This window comes from Pelobates fuscus, chromosome 3, assembly GCF_036172605.1.
Source record: "Pelobates fuscus isolate aPelFus1 chromosome 3, aPelFus1.pri, whole genome shotgun sequence".
In the NCBI taxonomy this organism is placed as follows: Eukaryota; Metazoa; Chordata; class Amphibia; order Anura; family Pelobatidae; genus Pelobates; species Pelobates fuscus.
In genome coordinates this window covers 407258153-407281660 of record NC_086319.1, presented here as the reverse complement: position 1 = coordinate 407281660, position 23508 = coordinate 407258153, and the positions used below count along the sequence as shown (strand labels likewise).

The window sequence follows — 23508 nt, the reverse complement described above, 5'->3', positions numbered from 1 at the left end:
TTTGCGCTCGTTTTTTTTTTTCTAAAGTGTGTCGGTTATTATGGCTTTTTATTTGGCCTTTTTGGGGCTGAAAAAAGAAGATTTTAGAAGAAAGAAAACATCAAATTCTAAGTTTTATTTTATTTTTTTCAGGTACTTAGTTAAATGGTCCCTCCTCATTTATTTTTAGGGTGAGGCGGTAAGTAGGGGTTAATTTTTTGGGGGAGTGGGGTGAGTAGGGGTTTGGGGACCCCTAGTCACCTGGGGGAGGGGGGGTCATTTTGTATTTAGGATTTTAGGTCCTCCCCCCTCATTCTAATATAGGGCCCCCACCCACCACTCAGGGGTTGGAGCCAGGGGGGAGGACATTAGGTCCCCCCCAATTTGTATTTAGGGCCCCCACCTGCTGCTCAGGGTGTAGGACATTAGGTTCCCCCCTTATTAGTATTTAGGGCCCCCACCCACCGCTCAGGGGTGGGAGTCAGAGGGGAGGACATTAGGTCCCCCCTATTAGTATTTAGGGCCCCCACCCACCGCTCAGGGGTGGGGGTTGGGGGGGAGGACATTAGGTCTCACCCCAATTAGTATTTAGGGCCCTCACCCACTGCTCAGTGGTGGGGGCAGGGGGGAGGACATTAGGTCCCCCCTTATTAGTAATTTGGGCTACCACCCACCGCTCAGGGGTGGGGGCCAGGGGGGAGGACAATAGGTCACCCCATCACTTTACTTTAGGACCCCCACCCGCCGCTCAGGGGTGGGTGCCAGGGGGGGCAATAGGGGAGGCTGCTCACTGTTTACTAGAGGTGCCCCTACTCGGGGTAGAGCGAGTAGGGGCATAATTTACTAATGCTAAGTAATTTTTACTTAGTATTAGTAAATTTGGCTGAAAGACCAATTTAGGTATTTCAGCCTTTTGGCAGATAACTCCCTAATACCGTGGGAATTAGGGAGTTATCTACTAAGCGGCTGCAAGAGAAGTCCCAAAGTGCCGAAGATCCGAAATTCCGAAGTTCCGAAATTCCGAAGTTCCGAAGTGTCGAAGTGCCGAAGTGCCGAAGATGCCGAATTTTCAAAGTGTTGAAGTGCAGAATTGCGGAAGTCCTGAATTTGCCTACTGCCTACCTTTAACTCATCTGAAATATTTACCCCTAAATCACTTTCCTCAGATATTGAGATTAGGACTGTATCAAATATTCTATACTTTTCCCTTGAATTGCACTTATCCACACTAAATGTCAGCTGCCACAGCTCGGACCATTTTTCTAGTTCACCTAAATCATTTGCCATTTGGCTTATCCCTCCTGGAACATCAACCCAGTTGCAAATTGTTGTATCATCAGCAAAACGACAGACCTTACCATCAAAGTAGTAGAATAAAGGAAAGAGGTCAAGGCACTCCTTGGTTCAAAATAGGCACTTTATTGGAACCACAGCAACGTTTCGACCATCTTGGTCTTTTTCAAGCTAACAAATACACCAACTAACTCAGTTTATATAGGTAAATTATACAATCAAATAAAATACAGCACATATGTGAACGAATATACAAGACCAGAAAATAACAGCTGTTGATATTAATGAGCTTGCATTGATAATCAGCATGAATTAATTAATTTCTATTTGATTGTATAATTTACCTATATATACTGAGTTAGTTGGTGTATTTGTTAGCTTGAAAAAGACCAAGATGGTCGAAACGTTGCTGTGATCCAATAAAGTGCCTATTTTGAACCAAGGAGTGCCTGGACCTCTTTCCTTTATTCTTCTACTTTTATGGGAATCTGGTGTTTGGTTCTGGTACAGCTAAGAACCCTGGCTCAGACTGATGGGAGTGAGTGCAGTTCCCTACACACTCTGGAAAGACCTTACCCTCAAGACCTTTTGCAATATCACTAATACATATATTGAAGAGAATTAGTGCAAGTACAGATCCCTGAGGTACCCCACTGGTGACAAGACCATGCTTCGAATATACTCCATTGACTACAACCCTCTGTTGCCTGTCACTCAGTCACTGCCTAACCCATTCAACAATATTGCAGATTATTGATAAGCCTTCTATGTGTGACAGTGTAAAAAGCCTCACTGAAATCTAGGTAAGAAAAGTCTACCACACCACCTCGATCTATTATATTAGTCACTAAATCAAAAAACACAACAAGATTAGTTTGGCATGGAAACATAGAAACATAGAATGTGACAGTAGATAAGAACCATTTGGCCCATCTAGTCTAAACACAATGTGACGGCAGATCATCTTCATTTTTTTGCTCTTACTGACAAGCTTATTGCAATTTTCTGTTGCTTTCAATAGTGCAACTTTAAAATAAACCTATTTTTATTAGACTCCATTTTTTGGAAAAAAATGCTTCAAAAGAACAAACATGATGGCATTGCCACAACAGCTGGTGCAAGCAGGTATATAGATATAACATAACATTGGTATGGCATTGAGAAACATTGCACATTTTTTGTTATAAGTAACAGAATATGGAACAAGTTGATTAGTTAACAAGAAGTATAGCCATGCTGAGCAATGTTCCGCTTACAAGTGGTAAAGGGAACCCGTAAAGGGTAAGAATGAGTTAAGTGAAGTGGGCCTCACCTGCATATTAACAACCCGCACATCACACATTATGCTTTTCCATAAGGTAGGTATTCGTTCAGAGTGCATCCAGGCATGAATGTTTGCAAATTGTCATAGTCATATTTACAGTCAGAGTACCTAGCGAGGCTACACACAGATTAATTGAGGGACTGAATTATATTCATTTGGTCAGTTAACATTCATTTATGTATACAGACTTAGTGTAAGGATGGACTTACTGTGTTTGCAGGTACATGCAAATAAACTAAGTGCCTCAAGATTGAAAACTGTAATGCTTTAGGCTAGCCTATATTTCAACATTCACAAATGTTCAGCTGTATCTCATATTTCTGTATAGTAATGTTAGACTGAGGCAAGTTAGGCTATCATGTTGAGACTGAGAGTAATTACTGCACTCATAAACAAAGGAGGCACGCTATGCATGAATATTGTGAAAGTACATGCTTAAAATTCAAGGGAGAAGTGTTGAGATGCATAACAAAAGTATAGCACAGTCAGGCATTTTGCATGGTAAGTCCTCTAGTAAGCTTCAAACTGACTAAAGGTATGACCTGGTCGGCTACCTGCAGGTGCACTGCCACGGAGTGTGTACTCTAGTGCTCGGGAGCTGCAGGCGAAGTGTACAGAGGCCAGCGTGTCAAGGTGGCATCTGGATTAATTACTTGTCTCCCCACTATCAGCTTAGCAGGGCACTATCAGGTGCCACTATCAGGTGCTCTGCGAGGCTGTGTCTATTCCTTGGCGGACGCTGCGAAGGAGCCTGGTGTTTTTCCACTGCCTGCGGTGTGTGGCCCTCTGGCGGTGTGGCCTGTGCCTCGGAGGGGTGAGCCTCACAACTCTTGGCCGAGATGAGTCCTTACCTTTGTGTGCAAGTTTCGCTGCTGCGCCCGGGGAGGGCTTGTTCTGCCCCGCTCTCTCACCCCCCTTACCTTCTTTCCAGAGGCAGGCGGTGGTTGAGGCGCTCGCTGCTCCAGCAACTCCCAGAAGCGCTGGAGTAGTGCGTCTATCCTCTTGTGTAGTGGCTTGTAGGGCGCCATTTTTGGCGCGTGTTCCTCCACCTCCATCTTGTGATTGGTGGAGCATGCTTCTTTGGGTCATCGGGTCATACAGCCTCTTGCTAGCCAGGACCGGGATTACCCCCCTCGGTCCATAGGAGTGGGAACGTGGGCTCTGCATAGTTTCTGCCGATTGGGATGGCGGCGGGGGAGGCCCCCCTCCCCGTGCCAGCCGCTTGTGTAGGCCGCATGAGCCAGTATGGAGATTCCGTCTGGGTGGGCCTCATGAGTTGTGTCCCCAGGTGAGTCCAGGTTTCGTGTGCCTTGTAAAGGGGCAGTGTGTGTCTTTTCTCTGGAACAGGCTGTTTTTTTTTAATTTGACAATTTTTATTTTCATAAATCTTCAATAAAGGAGTACAGAAGAAAAGTAGGGAAGGGTGTCAACATCTAATTTTTACATGTCATTGTACACATTTTCCGCTTCAGCTGTGTTTGTAACATTACGACATACATTGTTTTGTAATGACTCGTATACCAGTTCATAGATTTTCCGCATATGTGCATGACTATGTGATTATTAAATTTTGTGTGTTTTGGATTTCCTTTAGGGTTTTTTGGTAGTTTGTCTTGTATAAGTTTGAAATTGAGGGGGTTATGTTAATCCCCAGGAATTTGAGGTGGTCCTGTCTCCAGTTGTATGTGAAGGATTTTCTCAAGGTGTCTAGTGTTGCTGTGGGGATGTTTATTCCTAGAGCTTGTGTTTTGGCGACATTGAGCTTGTAGTGGGAGCATTTGCTATAGTGTGTCAGGGTGTTATGGAAGTTTGGCAGAGAGATGTGGGGTTGTTCCAGAGTGAGAAGTATGTCATCTGCAAATAAAGTAATTTTGTATTCCCTGTTTTTCCTTTGGATGTTTGGGTTGTCCCTTATAAGTTGTGTAAGTGGTTCTAGTGACAGGATGTATAGAATGGGTGATAGAGGACAACCCTGCCTTGAGCCATTTGTGATGTCGAATTTTTTGAAGGCGAAGCCCCCATTGGTCACTCTTGCTGTCGGTACTGAGTATAGTGCTTCAACCAGTCACATAAATGTGTCAGGGAACCCAAATTTTTGTAGGACTGCGCGGAGGAAGGGCCAGTGTAGCCTGTCAAAGGCTTTTTCAGCGTCCAATGAGAGTAGCAGACTCTGGTCCCCCCTCCTGCATCCCCCCCTCCTGCATCCCCCCTCTAGTAAGTCTAGGATTTTGCGCGTGACGTCTGCTCCCTGTCTGCCACTGACGAATACGACCTGATCTTCATGTATTATTGTGGGTATGATGGGTGTTAGTCTATTCGCGAAGATTTTTGCTATCAATTTGATGTCAGTGTTCAGTAGTGATATCGGTCTCAAGTTTTGGCATTTGTTAGGAGGCTTGCCTGGCTTTGGCAGTGTGGCCACATGTGCCATTAACATTTCTGGTGGAATCTGGCCTCATTGTATGATGTGGTTGAAAGCTATCTCTAAGTGTGGGGTCAGTGTGGGTGCAAACTTTTTTATAGTACGCATTAGTAAAGTCCTGGTGACTTGACGTGTGGTAGAGAGTTTATAGTGAGTAGGATTTTATTTTCTGTAATCAGAGTTTGTAACTGTGATCGCTGTATTTCTGTCAGTATTGGTAGTTTGGAGAGAGCAAGGAAATTCCCAATTTCTAGGTTGGTGGGTTGGTGTAGTGTTGTGTCGTCTTTGAGGTTGTATAGTGTATGATAGTATGTTGCCATGTTGTCATTAATGTCCTGTGGGTTGTGTATTGTCATGCCTTCTTTTGTAAGTAGGTATGGGATTTTGGCATTGGATTGTTTTTGTTCTGTTGCTAAATATTTCCCTGCTTTGTTCCCTTGTGTGTATGTTGTTTGTTTGAGTTTTTGTAGGATGTGTGCGGTCTTGGGTAGCTCTAAATTATTTAGACGTGTCGTGGTGTCTTTGATTGTTTGCTCTCTCTGTGGGGTGGTTTGGACTGTGTTCGCTATGGTTGTGTCTCTCAGTGTTCGCAGTAGATTGCAGTGTTCCTCTTTAGATTTTTTATTTAGGTAGGATGCATGACTGATCATGTGGCCGCGTATAACTGCCTTATGGGCTTGCCACACTGTGGTTGGGTGAAAGTCTGGTGTGTTGTTTGTTGTGAAGTAGTCATTACGTGTGTGTGTCATCTTTTGGACAAAAGCAGTGTTATGTAGGAGGGAGTCGTTTAGGCGCCATGGCGTTTTGCCTCTATGTTGGAAGTTACATGTAAGTTCCATTGTGGTCGGGGCATGGTCTGACCATGTGATGTCCCCTATGTCACTTCCAGTTATTTGTGATATTAGTGGGCCTGATACGAATATGTAGTCTATCCTTGAGTAGGATTTGTGGACCGCTGAGTAGTAAGAGAATGTCCTGTCCCCTGGGTGGCCTAGTCTCCAGGAGTTATACACTCCGAAGTCTCCTAGTACTTTGTTTATGTCTTTACTATGTGTTTTTATCACCTTGTGTCTAGGCACTGTAGGGTCCAGTGTGGTGTCCAACATAGGGTCAAGCGGGTGGTTTAAATCTCCCCAGAGTACTATTGACGCTGTGTTTGTGGTGGGGGTTATGGATAGTATTTTGTGGAGAAAGTTCCTTTGGTTGGTGTTTGGGCTATAGAAGCTGACTATGGTAAAAATTTAAGTTATTTATCATACATTGAAGCATTACATATCTCCTGTTTTTATCTTTTTGCATGTGGAGAAATTCCACTGTGAGGGGGGAGTGTAATAGGATGGAGACACCTCTCAATTTTGAGGTATGTGTTGTGTGGTATTGGTGGGGGTAGTCTCGTAAGCTGAAATTCAGCACTCTCATGGTTACAAAGTGTGTCTCTTGTATGCACACGATGTCTGCTTTAATTTGTCTGGCTTCTGCTAGTATCATGCGTCTTTTGTGTGGGGTGTTTAGTCCTCTGGCGTTTTGAGAGTATATTTTCATATTATGGGTTTGTTGTTGGGAGAGCTCGTATGATAGATTTCGTATCCTTGATTTTTTGGTGTGGTGGCTTTGTGACCTTGCGTATGTTTGATGGTAGGGTGGGTAGCGGGTTGGTCCGAACTCAGGGGAAGAAGGGGGGTGGGAAGAGGGGTTATTAGAAGTAAGGAAACAACTTATGTACAAAAGGACCCAAACCGGGGTCTTGGCACTATGGCAGCGTGCCATGGGAGTGAGCGTCGGTTGTGGCCAGCGGGCTCTGCTGTTCTTGGAATTTTAAAATTTCAGAACTTTTACCTTGTGGCGTGTTTATGGTTCGGGTTGGCAGCCTGAGACAGAGTTTACATAATTAATTGATCAAAGGGATGGTTGACATTGACCTCATTCTCCACGTCTATGTAGGGTTTTATGTTAGACTCTCCTGTTCTACCTCCTGGGCAGCTATTGGTCTGTCAGGTGTCAATGCTGTTCGGTTTGGCTGGATGGGCGGTGTCGTGCCCCGGAGTTGGTAGCTGATTTATTGGCGTTTGGGTTGCGTCTCGTTTTAGACTCTAGGGTATGGACATACTATATCGTTTTTTTTTTTTGTTACTTGGTCTGCATTTGCAGTGGTCGCCTTGTTATTTCAGGGTACCCAATTCAAGCTATACAATATGCTTAGTTTGAGCGTAGACTAACATATTAACACTAACAGTCTTAGCTTTCTGTGACGAAGTGCCCTTCGCCACTTTGTCCTGGAGAGGCCTGCTTGCCTGCCTCCTCCCCTGCGACTATGGTCCTGGACTATAGTGCACTGCAAACCCTGTATTCAGGCATATGGACTTGTATTAGACTGTCTTTTTCCCTTTATCTATGCTGTAGGTTTGGACTGCTAATATAACCTAACAGCCAGGGGATTTAGGCGAATATATTACATGAGAATGCCATTACTGGAGAATACAGCCGTTCGTATGATTTCATGCGAATTCTTTGTGCTCTGAATAGGTGGCCGCCATTTCGGGACTTTTCCACGTGTTCGCGGCCATCTTGCGTGCGAACAGCGGTGTTTGCCTGTGAACGCATGGAACTGAAAACGGAAGCACAAACAGGCGAATACCGCTAAGACCTCCAGACATCCAGAACTTCGCACGGAAACTACCGAACGACCGGCCGTTCGGTAGTTATACTTAACTTAGTATGGGGATTCTAGCGACCACAAAGATGCGAATGGATGGCAAGAATTTCGTCTATTTTACCGTGCGAACGGAGACCGACCGCAAGGCCAAAACTCATGGAACTATTTTCGGCTAGTTGGTCTGTGCGGTCGGTCAAAACTTTGGAGCCCTGTATCTCCCGAACCATCCATCCGAATGGGCTGATTTTTGGACAGACTGTTCCCCTGAACAAGGGCTATTTGGGGATACCAGATTTAAAGCTGTACCCCCTGTTTTTGGGGTACATCCAGAACTTGGGTAAAATAATGTATGTTTTAATTGGGTTATGTGCTTATCTGAGGGGAGGAGACGTGGGGGTGTTACCATGCATGTGAGTGGTCAATTTCATCCTCCCCCTGGGAGTGTCCTGTATGTACCTGATTCTAATAAAAAGCAGGCTGGGTGTTCCAGTCCTCAGACCTCTTCTGACCCTCAATACGTAGCCGTGTCTCGTTATTGGAGGGAACTGCTATATCTCACTGGGGACTGCTATGCGCTGCATATTCCCCTGAGCTCTTAATCACTTAGCTCTTGTAAGAGCTTGTTCCGGATACGCTCTCCTGGAGGAGAGGTCTTCCCCACACGGTCCTGGAGGACAGAAGCCGATCCAGGGTGGAAGGAAGACGGCGCGGCTCCAGTTAAGCTACGGCGGTTGTGGAGCCTGCGGTGGTTGTGGTGTCGTCTGCAGTGCTTGGAGTCCTCTGAGAGCGCTAGGAGCATCCATCAACGGAGGGTACTCGGTCGGAGTACACGGAGCTCCGTTACAGTGGTGGCAGCGGTGGGATGGCGTCCTAGTGCGAGGAGAAGCAGCTCAGAGACACTGGTAACGTTTGGAGTTACAATTGAGGGCAACGCTAGCCATTGGGCAGCGCCCCTGGCTACAACAGGATGGCTTCCCTAGGGCGAGGAACAGCATCCTGGGAACACCCAGCAAAACTGGACTATTGGTATAGTCACGTACAGTTTGACGCTATGCTGAAGCGGCGGTTGGATGTCTACGGGTCCCTTCTAACCGAGGAAATGGTACCAAGAATAAGGAGAGAACTGGCGGAGTATCTGCAGATGGAAGCAGAATATCGGGCAGTGAGGGCAAAGTATTCCGTCCCTACGCCCCAACAACAGCGTGAGTTACAGGGGGCCGAAGGGGTCGTCCTTTCCCCCCAGCAGCCGTGTGTCCTACAGAGAGCAGAGACAGTTGGTCCCTCTCTACAGCAACAGGACCATGGTAAGGGAGTGGAGACAGGCGGTCTCCCTCTCCAGCGGCAGTGTGTACCCCAGGGGGCCGGAGGTGCCGTCCTTCCCCCCCAGCAGCAGTATGTCCTACAGAGAGCAGAGACAGTTGGTCCCTCTCTACAGCAACAGGACCATGGTAAGGGAGCGGAGACAGGCGGTCTCCCTCCCCAGCGGCAGTGTGTACCCCAGGGGGCCGAAGGTGCCGCCCTTCCCCCCCAGCAGCAGTGTGTCCTACAGAGAGCAGAGACAGTTGGTCCCTCTCTACAGCAACAGGACCATGGTAAGGGAGTGGAGACAGGCGGTCTCCCTCTCCAGCGGCAGCCTGTGTTTCCAGGAAAGGAGCACAGCAACCCCTCTTTCCAGCGGCAGCTTTCCCCAACAAGGGGAGACACCAATCCTCCAGACGGCGCAGATGGGACCGTGGTCTCTGTGCCTGACCTACAGGGATGCTGGACAGCCTTTCCAGATCCCCAACTACCCTCACCGGGACACCCAGAGGAGGGGGTAAGTACAAATTCCCCTCCCCAGCTAACTCCTAGCGTGGCACCAGGGTTAACGGAGGCGATGCTAACCCCTCCTGACGTCCATGTTCCCTTGACTACTGAGCCGGACTATGGTCTCAGTACCCCAGCGGAAGAGGTGGCAGCTGGACAGAGCGCAGTCGGCCTCTGCCCTACCGTTGTCCCTGATCCAGAGCCTGATGTCCTGCAGGCTACCCCAGTGGAAGAGCTGGCATCTGGGCAGAGTGCAGTCGGCCTCTGCCCTACCTTTTTCCCTGGTCCAGAGCCTGATGTCCTGCAGGCTACCCCAGCAGAAGAGCTGGCAGCTGGGCAGAGTGCAGTCGGCCTCTGCCCTACCTTTGTCCCTGGTCCAGAGCCTGATGTCCTGCAGGCTACCCCAGCAGAAGAGCTGGCATCTGGGCAGAGTGCAGTTGGCCTCTGCCCTTCAAGTTCCCTCGGCATGTGGCCTCATTACCACAGCCAAATACCCAGGTGCAGTGACTGTGTGTTGTGGGTAGGCTGTTCCTGTACTTTGATGTTGTGGGGGGGCCACTCGGACATCTGTTTATTGTGGGTTGGTGGATCGACTAACGGAGGCACTGACCGACAGAAGGTCAGGTGCCTGGTTAGTCTTCCCCCCAAAGGGGAGATGTGTGACGAAGTGCCCTTCGCCACTTTGTCCTGGAGAGGCCTGCTTGCCTGCCTCCTCCCCTGCGACTATGGTCCTGGACTATAGTGCACTGCAAACCCTGTATTCAGGCATATGGACTTGTATTAGACTGTCTTTTTCCCTTTATCTATGCTGTAGGTTTGGACTGCTAATATAACCTAACAGCCAGGGGATTTAGGCGAATATATTACATGAGAATGCCATTACTGGAGAATACAGCCGTTCGTATGATTTCATGCGAATTCTTTGTGCTCTGAATAGGTGGCCGCCATTTCGGGACTTTTCCACGTGTTCGCGGCCATCTTGCGTGCGAACAGCGGTGTTTGCCTGTGAACGCATGGAACTGAAAACGGAAGCACAAACAGGCGAATACCGCTAAGACCTCCAGACATCCAGAACTTCGCACGGAAACTACCGAACGACCGGCCGTTCGGTAGTTATACTTAACTTAGTATGGGGATTCTAGCGACCACAAAGATGCGAATGGATGGCAAGAATTTCGTCTATTTTACCGTGCGAACGGAGACCGACCGCAAGACCAAAACTCATGGAACTATTTTCGGCTAGTTGGTCTGTGCGGTCGGTCAAAACTTTGGAGCCCTGTATCTCCCGAACCATCCATCCGAATGGGCTGATTTTTGGACAGACTGTTCCCCTGAACAAGGGCTATTTGGGGATACCAGATTTAAAGCTGTACCCCCTGTTTTTGGGGTACATCCAGAACTTGGGTAAAATAATGTATGTTTTAATTGGGTTATGTGCTTATCTGAGGGGAGGAGACGTGGGGGTGTTACCATGCATGTGAGTGGTCAATTTCATCCTCCCCCTGGGAGTGTCCTGTATGTACCTGATTCTAATAAAAAGCAGGCTGGGTGTTCCAGTCCTCAGACCTCTTCTGACCCTCAATACGTAGCCGTGTCTCGTTATTGGAGGGAACTGCTATATCTCACTGGGGACTGCTATGCGCTGCATATTCCCCTGAGCTCTTAATCACTTAGCTCTTGTAAGAGCTTGTTCCGGATACGCTCTCCTGGAGGAGAGGTCTTCCCCACACGGTCCTGGAGGACAGAAGCCGATCCAGGGTGGAAGGAAGACGGCGCGGCTCCAGTTAAGCTACGGCGGTTGTGGAGCCTGCGGTGGTTGTGGTGTCGTCTGCAGTGCTTGGAGTCCTCTGAGAGCGCTAGGAGCATCCATCAACGGAGGGTACTCGGTCGGAGTACACGGAGCTCCGTTACACTTTCTGCTTGTCATTTGTGATTTGGTCAGATCCTGTCCCTTAGGCCTGTGTGTATATTCTGTCCCCCGCCCGTGCTACCTCCCCCCTATTTGCCTTTCCATAGGCACAATTAACATCATCATTAACCATTATATAGGTACACATAAAACCATATTGTTAAATAAACATTTGCAACAGTAGTATTTATAGAAATTCAGATCATTGTCTCACGTGTCCGGGGAGTGATTGGTGTTGGAGGTTAGGTGGATTTTTTGGATACTTGGCGCCAGTCAGGTGTTAGGCACTCTGCCAGGCCCGCTCTTTTCGGGGATCCTTTTAAGAGGCCCCATTCTCTGAGTTGTTTAAGTCCATCTTCTGGTGTGTGTACAATTTTTAGTCCGCCATTTTTTGTGATCAGTAGCTTGTTAGGGTATCCCCAGCGGTACCGGATCTCTTTGTTTCTCAGCACCTCTGTGATCTCTTGAAATTCCTTCCTCCGCTTTAGGGTAGCCACCGATAGGTCTGCCATGAGTTTTACTGATGGGTAGTCTTCGTGGGGTTCCTCTCGGTTCCTGCTGGCGCGGAGCACCGCCTCCTTGATATGAAAATAGTGCGCTCTCATCAGGACGTCTCTTGGAATTGTGTCAAGTAAGTTTTTGGGCTTTGGAACTCTATGGACTCTGATAGTAGCATATCTGTTGGTATTTCAGGAATGTATGCTTTCATCAGGCCTCTGACGTAGGCCTGTAATTCGCAGGGAGGACTGTTTCAGGGATACCTCTTAGTCGGAGGTTGTTCCTCCGTGATCTGTCCTCTGCATCCGCTATGCGTGTCTCCATTAGTGTTACTTTTTGTTCTAAGGCAGTAACATGGTCAGCTACATCATTGTGTGCTGTGTCATATTCACTCATCTTGTTTTCAATGTGTGCTGTCCAGCACTTCTTTTCTCAGCTGTTCAATGGATGTCTACCAGGTATTCACCAATTTGGTTGACAGGGCTTCCAATGCTTCTGTTAAGTGTTCCTTAGTGAGTCCCCTTGGGGCTTCTTGGGGATTTTTGTTTACTTGGGGCGCTTCCGCTTCCTGCTCGTCGCGCCATCTTGGATTTGGGCCCGTTCCGTTTCGGAGCCTATCGCCGATTTTTGATTGAAAAAACGTATTTTTTCGTTTTTATGAGTAGCTTTCTTGCCTTTGATTGATTGCTTCTTTTTCTAGCGTTCTGATAGTGGATGGCTTTGTATTAGAGAGCCCTGGTGCTGGAGTGCTTTCCTATGCGTCCAGGCTGCTCGGTGGTTGGCCACACCCCCCGGAACAGGCTGTTTTTAGGCTTAGTCATTTGGTGCGGAGGCCCTAAGGAGATACGTCCGTTCGGCTCTGCGGTTAGGCCCCGCCGCCTTATTGGACTCCATTTAAACCACTACATTCTGATAACAACTCCTTTATGCATATTCTAATTTTAGAAAAGTCTGGTTTTCTAAAATCTAAAACTTTTGTTTTTGTGTGGTGTGACTCAGTCACTGTTCTTATATTAAACGACACTGACTGGTGATCGCTGGATCCTAAACTTCACCTACAGTAATATCTGATACTAAATCTCCATTTGTTAATACTAAATCTAGTATGGCCTCTTGACGAGTTGGCTCCTCAATGACTTGTTTTAGAGATAATCCCGTAGGCAGCTTAGAATATGTGTGCTCCTGGCACAACCAGCTATTTTTGTTTTCCAGTTCACATCAGGAAGATTTAAGTCACCCATGAAGAGAACTTCCCCCTTGAATTTCATGTTAGCTATCTCCTTAACTAGCAGATTATCTAATGCTTCTATTTCACCAGGAGGCCTATAAATCACAGGTTTCTGTGCAATTACCAAATAGATTTGATGCTATCCTTTATATACTGTCACACATTTTGTGGTTAAAGTCAATGCTATATTGCAATTTTACAGTTTAGCAATTGTGACTCCATCTTGATTGCTAGCACAGACACATTTTTTCCCCTTAAATTAAACACTGTTTATTCAGATCATAAAATGCTTGAAATGTGACTAAAGAAAAACATTCACAATTTCTTGCATCCTGACTCTGCATACTAGAAACTAATGTGCTAGAAAGAAGGGGTTTGAGAAAAGCCTAGAATTAAAATATATAGATATAAGCTTAATTAGATACATAAGATAATATTTTTTTATATTCATAGATACTATCTTGAATATTTTTTATTATTAAATTGTAAGACTATATATATATAAATTGAAGGTATATATGTTTATATATTCAACATATTATTATTAATACATTTACATCTATATTCTAAAACAGTATATAGTCAGTGTTACCAAGATCCAAACAACAGATAAGATAATGTGTGATTGTCCCAGAAAATGTACTTATGAGCAATTGATTATAACCTTGGAATCTATACTTAATAGACATTCCTACAAGGCCCTATTCATACTAAGATCAATCAGAGGACATATGAGTCAGCCATGTGAAATTTACATCAACTTACCAATTCAATGTCTAGTAAGTGCTGGAGTAAAACCTAACCTATGACATGTCGTTATCTACATGATGGAGTAGCCATTAATTTGACTGCTCTGTGATGTCATTTTCATCATCATAATCATGTAACTCCTTAAGAGAAGGTAGTTATTGAAATTGATGGGACAATTACGTCATCTATTGGTCAAACTTGGAAAATTAACTATTAGGATGAGGTCATCACTCATTACAATAGTGCACACCCATCCTGTTTCATTAGTCTCTTCCAAATTAGGTGTGAATATCATAGATAAGATTTTTCTTAAAAATTGGCTACATAGGGATTTACACTCTTGAGGACACACTTCTCTTGGGAACACATTCTCAAACACACCCGATACTGACATACTTCTACAACTGAAAGTCATGTTTGCAGATGACACAAAACTCTGTAAAGTAATACAATTTGAGCAAGATATTACCTTGCTGCAGAAGGATTTAGATGGACTGGGCACTCAAATGGCAGATGAAATTTAATGTAAGAAAAATGCAAAAGTTTGCACAAGCACAAAGTTTGCACAAGAATGCACAAGCAACGTATGCCCTTAACAGAAGCAAATTAGGGATAACAACACACGAAAAGGACTTGGGAATTGTTATAGACAACAAACTATGCAACAATGTGCAACGTCAATCAGCAGTGGCTAAGGCCAGTGAGGTATTGTCATGCATGAAAAAGGGCATTCATTCTCGGGATGAGAATATAATTTTGTCTCTTTATAAATCACTGGTAAGACCATACATTGAATATGCTGTGCAATTTTGGGCATCTGGTTCTAAAGAAGGTTATTATGGCACTAGAAAAAGTGCAGTGGCGAGTTACAAAATTAATAAAGATGCTCCAGGCACTTTCTGTCCTTGCTTTGGGCAACTGGATTGATGCTTTGTCACCATTTGGCCCCCCTGCTAGTTTAAATACTTCCTAGGAAAACTTTTTCATTTCTCACTAAAAACATGAATTCCCTTTTGAGAAAGATGCAAACCATTGTTTTTGTACTGTTCATTTTCATTCCAAATATAGCTACCATAAGAAACAAAGCCGAATCCTTGCTCCCGACACAATTCACCAAGCCCCATGTCATTAATACACATCCGCCTGTCATTCTAAATGGTATGCACAGACTTGACTTTACATAGGACACGAGGTCATGTTTTTAGACTGGAAGAAAGAAGATTTTGTCTAAGGCAAAGAAAAGTTTTTTTTTACTGTAAGAACAATAAGGATGTGGAATTCTCTGCCTGAAGAAGTGGTTTTATCAGAGTCCATACAGATGTTCAAACAGCAACTAGATGCATACTTGCAAAAACAGAATATTCAAGGATGTCATTTTTCAATGTAGGGTAATAGCTCTTTGATCCAATGATACATCTGACTGCCATTCTGGGGTCAAGAAGGATTTTTTTCTTAGTTTGTTGCAAAATTGGAAGTGCTTCAAACGGGGGTTTTTTGCCTTCTTTTGGATCAACAGCAAAAAAAAATGTGAGGAAAATGAGCTTGATAGGCGCAAGTCTCTTTATAGATATGCAACTATGTAACATACTTCACACACTGTTATGTTTCTTTGTTAGCCAGATCAATTCTAGGACTTATACATTTTTTCTAAACTTCTCTTATTTAATTTTTTAACTCCTCACACGTCTTCGTCTTTAAAACTTTAAACATTTTAACCAGATTATTATCTCTCCAGAACACAAAATGATCTACTACAGAAGACTGAATATAATTGGTTTATTTACATTTTTCCTAAAAACAATATACCTGAAATTATTGTGTGAAATATAAATCTTTAATAAAGATGCTCCAGGCACCTTCTGTCCTTTCTTTGGGCAACTGGATTGATGTTTTGTCACCATTTGGCCCCCTTGCTAGTTTAAATATGTAAGAAACTGCTATTTGCCACTGGTTTTCTATGTGCCAAACTGCTCCTGGCTTATGGAGAAGCCTGCTTGCCAGCCTCTTGCCTTGTGACTATGGCCCCTGGAAGATTTGACCCTTTACCAATGTTGTTGGGCATATTGTATTTTATTGTACTTTTCTGCCCCTTTAAATTGTATTGGAGCAGTTCTGCAGCTTTAAATTGGCACTTCAGATACAGTCAAAGTGCCGAAGTAGTCGAAGTGGCCGCCATTCCACAAACGAATGTGTGTTGGTGGCCAGTTTAATTCAGCTGAAGTTTTACCTCCTCCAGACTTCAATGCATTCGACAATTTGAACGCTGTTCGACAATCCGAACACCGTTCGACAGTTCATTGGACTATTTGAATGGTTGTCGTTCGTCTGTTTGAACTGATTTTAACATGGTCAAAATATGACTTCCAACTATCTCCCGAACCACTGGACCAATTTTCTCCTGGATATGGTGTTCACATAGTTATGTTGGTTATGAAAATGTAAGTTTTATTAAGATTGGATGTATAATCACAAAGTTATAACAATTGTAAAAAAAGTATGTTTTTTAGCTTGGAGATAATTGAGATGATACAGTAATTAACTCAATTATCTCCCAAGCAGAGGGGAGGATTCTTACTGTAATAAGTGGGTGTGATTATCTATGTGCCTGTACATGATTGGTTGCAACGTTCACAGTTTCAGTACCCCACAAGGTCCACGTGGGGTAACTTGTATATAAGCAGTAATAAATGCTCTGTGCAGTCAGTTCTTCTTCACCCTCAATCTATAGTCTTGTCTCTTATTGGGGTAACTGGCTATATCACTATAAGGGATTGCTATGCTCTGCATGCTCCCTTGAATCACTTCTAAGCTCTTTTAAGAGCTTGTTCCTGTTTCACTCTCTTGGAGGAGAGGTTCCCCCACTGGAACCTGGAGCCTTGTCGTAGGTCCAGGGTGGGCAATAGACGGCGAGACCCCAACAAAGCTACGTTGGTTCGTGGAGTCTGCGGTGGCTGTGGTGTCTGGAGGAGCGCTTGGAGCCCTCTGGAAGTGCTAGGAGCATCCAGTAATGAAGGTACCCAGTCGGGGTGCCAGGCGGTCCGTTACAAAATACTTCCTAGGAAAACGTTTTAATTTCTCACAAAAACCATTCATTCCCTTTTAAGAAAGATGCAAACCATTGTTTTTGTACTGTTCATTTCCATTCCAAATATAGCTACCATAAGAAACAAAGCCGAATCCTTGCTCCCGACACCATTCACCAAGCCACATGTCCTTAATACACATCCGCCTATCATTCTGAATGGTATGCACAGGCAGAACGTCAGAGAATGACAGTATGGAGAAAATTTGCCATATATCAGATAGATAAAAGCAGATATATGCATTATGTAATAGTAAGAGCACTAAATTACTATGGGGCAAACAGCAGACAGAAAAATAACATTAAATGCATATATGGAGATATGGGAGAAGCACTAGGAGATATCAGATGATATGGAATGTCTAAAGTAAGGAAGCATAGAAGAAAATCAAAGAAAGCCCTGTTTGTAGGCATGTGCATGGGGAAAACTTTCGGTTAGGTTCGGCATTCCGAAATTCTGGACTTTCGCAATTCGGGACTTCGGCAATTCGGCACTTTAACACTTCGGAAATTTGTCAACTTCGGAACTTCGGCACTTCAGCACTTCGGAACTTCGGCACTTCGGCCCTTCGACACTTCGGAACTTCGGCAACTTCGGCACTTCAGCACTTCGGAACTTCGGCACTTCGGCACTCCGACACTTCGGAAATTCGGCAACTTCGGCACTTTGGCACTGTTACGGTTACTCCCAGGCTAGCTGAAAGCTGGACTGCTTGGATAGTCTGGATCTCTATTTAGGGAGAGAGAGAGGAGCCGCTTCGTCTCGATATCCAGAAGGATCCAGTAAATGTAGAACAATCCCACTAGCTATTTTACAGCTAGGATATCTTTCCCCACAAAACGAGTCAAGGCTGCAATTTGAAGGTCAAGCAAGAACTGATTGCTGGAACACCCAGCCTGGTTTTTATTACAGTTGAGTACAAAAAGAATACACCCAGGGGAGGCATAAAATCACCAATCATATACATGGTACAACCCCTAAGTCCCCTCCCCTCAGATAAACATTTAACATAATTAACACATACATTATTTTACCTAAGTTCTGGATGTACCCCAAAACCAGGGGGTACAGCTTTAAATCCGGCATCCCCAGATAGTCCTGGTTCAGGGGAACCACATATTCAAAATCCAGCCCATTCGGTTAAAGGGTTCGGGAGTTATGGATCTTTGAAGTTTTGACCAACCGACAGACTTTCTGGCCGAAAACAGTTCCACAAGTTTTGGCCTTGTGGTCGGTCTCTGTTCGTACGTTAAAACTCCACGAAACCCTTGCCATCCGCTCTAATCCCCATGTAAAGGGTAATCTTTCTACCGAACGGCTGGTCGTTCGGTAGGTCCAGCACGAAGTTACGTTATCCTGGAGGTCTCAGCGGTGTTCGCCTGTTTGCGTCTCCGTTTTTAGTTCCAGACGATTGCCGGCAAACACCGCTGTTCGCACGTAAGATGGCCGCGAACACGTGCAAAGTCCTGAAATGGCGGCCACCTATACTTTACACAAAGGATTCGTGCTGAACCATGCGAACGGCTGAAAATAGAGCTGGAAGATAAAATAGCACTTAACTGCACACAGGGTAAATAATAGTCTTGTAACAGTGCTCCGTTTTTGTGGAACACTCTGGCAGACACTGTCTGACCCCTTTTTGGGGCAGACAAAGGCTGTCCAGACCGCTGGTTATGCTGGGCTGAGGTCTGTTTGTCTGGACAACCTGTCGGCGTTGCCATTCTGTTTCCCAGGTCTGTAGGTAATGGTGAAATTGAAGGGTTGCAACGATACACTCCAACGTAAAAGTCTGCCGTTATCCCCAGAGACCCGGTTTATCCACACCAACGGGTTATGGTCGGTAACCAGAGTGAACTCTTGTCCATACAAATAGGGAGTCAATTTCTTTAGTGCCCACACCAAAGCCAAACACTCTTTTTCTACCGCTGCATAGCTGACTTTGCGGGGCAGGAGCTTACGGCTGATGAAGGCAACTGGGTGCTCCCCTCCGTCTTCGCCTACTTGGCTGAGGACAGCTCCCAGCCTGAACATGGAAGCGTCTGTATGGACGATAAAACGTTTGTTAATGGCTGGGGCTGCCAAGACAGGAGCGTTAACAAGATTGACCAAGTTTTTCTTGGTCAAGTCAGTCAGGGGTTTGGCAAGTGTGCAGTAGTCTAGTACAAACCATCTATAGTACCCTGCTGTGCCCAGGAATGCTAGGACTTGAGTCTTAGTGGTGGGGGTGGGCCAATTGGCAACAGCTTCTATCTTGGCCGGCTCTGGTCGCTGTTTCCCACACCTCACCCGGTGACCCAAGTACTGTACCTCGGCCATCCCAAAGTGGCATTTTTCTGGCTTCAGAGTCAGGCCAGCAGCCCATTAACACATACAGTATTTTGTGTCTGATCCAGAACCATTCCTACGTGAGCTAAGTGGTTCTCCCAGGACTCACTGTGGATCGCTATGTCGTCCAGGTATGCGCAAGCAAAACTCTGGAAGCCATCCAGGAGCCTATCGACCAAGCGCTGGAATGTAGCTGGGGCATTCTTCATCCCAAACGGCATTACCTTAAAATGATATAAGCCGAACGGGGTGACGAATGCCGACTTGGGGATAGCCTCCTGTGCCAGGGGAATCTGCCAGTAACCCTTGCAGAGGTCGATGGTGGTCAGGTAATTTCCCCTGGCTATACGATCGAGTAGCTCGTCTACCCTGGGCATAGGGTAAGCGGCCGTCACTGTCTTTTCATTGAGCCTCCTATAGTCTACGCAAAACTGGGTTGTACCATCTTTCTTGGGCACCAGGACCACTGGGGAAGCCCAGGGACTATCGGAGGGCTCAATTACCCTGAGTTGGAGCATCTCATCGATCTCCTTCTTCATTCCTGTCCTAACTGCCTCGGGGATTCGGTAAGGTAGCGTGGCGTAAAGGAGCTTGTCCCGGGGTATCTACCTGGTGGGTGGTTAAGGTAGTGTACCCTGGCTTTTGGGAGAAAGTGAGGTTTTTGGACTGCAGGAGTTGGTTAAGCTGCTCCCTTTCAGTGGGGCTAAGTCGGTCCCCTATCTTGACCTGAGCTACTATATCTGCGTGGGGACTCTTTTCTAACAGATCTGGAATGGGTAGACTGTCAGGGTCTTCCTAAGGGGGACTGCATACGGCCATCACGTTCTCTGGCTGCTCAAGATATTCCTTGAGCATGTTCACATGGAATGTCTTTCTAAGATTGCTGTCATGGCAGCTAGCTATTACATAAATGGTGTCTCCCCTTTTCTCCACGATCTGGTAAGGGCCCTGCCAGGACACCTGCAATTTGTCTGTCTTAACTGGCTTAAGCACTAACACCTTTTGCCCTATGGTAAAGATTCTCTTTCGGGCCCCCCGATCGTACCATACCTTCTGTCTTCTCTGGGCCGATTGGAGGTTAGCCTGCACTGATTTGGCTAATTGCTCCATTCGGTCCCTGAGTTCCAGTACGTATGGCACAATGGGGACACCATCAGTCTCCATCTCTCCCTCCCAGTGCTCCCCGATCAGTTTTAAGGGTCCCCGTACCTTTCTTCCGTAGAGCAACTCGAAGGGAGAGAACCCTGTTGTTTCCTGGGGCACCTCCAGATAAGCAAATAGGAGGTGCGGCAGGAAACATTCCCAGTCTCGGTATTCCTGAGTAAACGTCTTGAGCATTTGTTTGAGGGTCCCATTGAACCTCTCACAAAGTCTGTTCGTCTGGGGGTGGTATGGAGAGCTCAGGAGGGATTTAATTTTGCACACCTGCCAGAGTTGTTGAGTCAATTCGGCAGTAAATTGGGTGCCTCGGTTGGACAGGATTTCTTTCGGAAATCCTACCCGGGAGAACACCTGCACCAGCGCATTCGCTACCTTATCTGCTTGTATGCAGATGTACCTGGTAGCGTAGTCCACTACGGTAAGAATGTAGCGCTTACCGGAGGGACTAGGGGTAGCCAGCGGTCCCACTAGGTCAATAGCAACCTTGCTGAAGGGTTCCTCTACAATGGGCATATTTACTAGATGAGCTGTAGGGTGATCGCGTCGCCTCCCTACTCGTTGACACACATCGCAGGTTTTACAGTAAGTCCTAACATCAGCGTGTACCCCTGGCCAAAAGAACGTGTGAGTAATGCGGTGTAGTGTGCAGGTTACAGCTAGGTGACCTGCCAAGGGGATGTCGTGTCCTATCTTGAGTATTTCTCGACGGTATTTGTGGGGCACTACCAGCTGTCGCCTATGCTGCCCCCTTTTCTCCATCAAGCGATATAGCTTTCCCTTTTCCCCTAAAAAGGTTTCGTTATCTGACCCGCCCTCTTCGGTCTCTGCTCGTTCCCGGTACTTTTGTAATGTCAGGTCAGTCTTAGACTCTGCCTCGAAAGCATCTGGGGTGTCCCAGGGTATGGGACCTAACAGGTCAGTCAAGGTTGGGGTAGGTCTTACCTGTGTCTCCTGCACTGGTGAGAGTTATCGCTCTGTCCGGGCTTGGGCTCGGGTAGTCACTGGGTTCACCTCGTTGTTGTATACTGGAGCATAGGCAGAAGTCATGGGGCCCAAATCGTTGCCCAGTAGTACTTCGGCAGGTAAATTATCCATTATGCCCACGTTCACGCCCCCCTTTCCCGCTCCCCAATCAAGATGTACTTTAGCGGTCGGAATCTTGTACACATCCCCCCCCCGCCACTCTAACGGCCACAGACTGCCCTGATCGCTTGTGCTCCGGCACCAAATGGCTCTGGACCAGTGTGATGGTAGCCCCCGTGTCTCTTAACCCCTCGGTAGATCGCCCCTCGAGCCATACCTTCTGCTGATGGTGCTGGCGGTTATCCGAAGCAGCATATACAGGATCCGCTTCATGAAGTGGTCCCAAATATCCCTCCATAGGGGCCTCTTGGTTAACACAGAGCGCCCGGGCAGGACGAGATGACCCAGAGGGGTAATTATAATTCCAGGGGGTCTGGTGCGTATTAAGGGGGCAGCTAGCCATGAGGTGCCCGGGTTGCTTGCATCGGTAGCAGGTCGGTCTGGGACGATCAGAGTTGTTATTCGGTGGTCCTGAGTACCGTGCGGGCCCTGCGGGCACCGGGGCTCAGAATTTGGTACGTGGCGCCGTACGGTAAACATCTTTGGGTTCGACCCGTGCTGGGGTTCGGTAGTTCGTGGGTTTGTGAAGACGGGAGTCATAATGTTCATCGGCCAATTTGGCTGCTTCTTCTAAGGTAGAAGGTCGCCTGTCTCGCAGCCATTCCTTCCCCTGCTGCTCCATGCCGTTATAAAAATGTTCTAAGAGAAATAACTGTAAAATTTCCTCACCAGTCACAGCTTTACTTCCGCTCATCCAGTGATTTGCCGCTCTCCGCATTCGGTGCGCCCATTCCATATGTGTATCGTTAGGCTTCTTTTTCGTGCCACGAAATTGTCGGCGATACGTGTCAGGAGTTACAGCGTACCGCCGCAACAGTGTCTCTTTGACCAGCGTATACTGTGTCACTTCCTCAGCGCCCAGAGTCCAAAATGCTTCCAGGGATCGCCCGGATAGTTTCCCAGACAATATCGTGGGCCACTCTCTGTTGGGAATCTGCTGCAGGGCACATTGCCTTTTGAAGTCCGCCAAATATTCATCAATTCCTGTCTCGCTCTCTAGGAAGGGTCTAAACGCTGCATAGGGTATCTTGGGCCTCCCGGCATTTTTGACAGGAACGATTACCTGCGGTGCTTCGGCATTGCGGTGTGCGGTCACTAGGCTGAGTTCGTGGGCTCTAGCCTTCCGTATATCCTCGTCCGCTTCTGCCATCAACTGCTGCACCAGTTCCATAGGTGGGTTCGGCCCGTATAGCGAGAGCCTCTCCCGAACAATCCTGGTCTTTTCGTCACTACTCATGGTTGGGGTTTCTGCCATCGTGAAGCTCTGATCCAGTTTGGTTAATTCTGCGATCAGTTCCCTTCTCGGACGGTTGCTGGCGTTCCCCCCTTTGCTTTCGAGTAAATCCTTAAGGGTCGTAAGCTTCAATTTTTCGTAAGCGCTCTCCATCCATTCAGTACCTCTCCTAGGAAATCCAGGACAATCCCGCCACTGCCACCAAATGTTAAGGTTACTCCCAGGCTAGCTGAAAGCTGGACCGCTTGGATAGTCTGGATCTCTATTTTGGGAGAGAGAGAGAGGAGCCGCTTCGTCTCGATATCCAGAAGGATCCTGTAAATGTAGAACAATCCCACTAGCTATTTCACAGCTAGGATATCTTTCCCCACAAAACGAGTCGAGGCTGCGATTTGAAGGTCAAGCAAGAACTGAGTGCTGGAACACCCAGCCTGGTTTTTATTACAGTTGAGTACAAAAAGAATACACCCAGGGGGAGGCATAAAATCACCAATCATATACATGGTACAACCCCCACGTCCCCTCCCCTCAGATAAACATATAACATAATTAACACATACAGTATTTTACCTAAGTTCTGGATGTACCCCAAAACCAGGGGGTACAGCTTTAAATCTGGTATCCCCAGATAGTGCTGGTTCAGGGGAACCGCATATTCAAAATCCAGCCCATTCGGTTAAAGGGTTCGGGAGTTATGGAT

At 46.4% G+C, this 23508-nt stretch overlaps 1 protein-coding gene across 1 annotated transcript in view; it reads right to left on the bottom strand.

Moving 5' to 3' along the window:
• Window positions 1-22829, bottom strand: part of LOC134601976 (olfactory receptor 5P66-like) — a 37553-nt gene extending 14724 nt beyond the window's left edge. The window contains exons 1-2 of the mRNA XM_063446481.1: window positions 22381-22829; window positions 21374-21456 (exon numbers count right to left, since the gene is read on the bottom strand). Coding sequence (XP_063302551.1) covers window positions 21374-21456; window positions 22381-22829 — 532 coding nt within the window. The remainder of the gene's footprint in view (window positions 1-21373; window positions 21457-22380) is intronic.
• Between the last annotated feature and the right edge of the window lie 679 nt (window positions 22830-23508).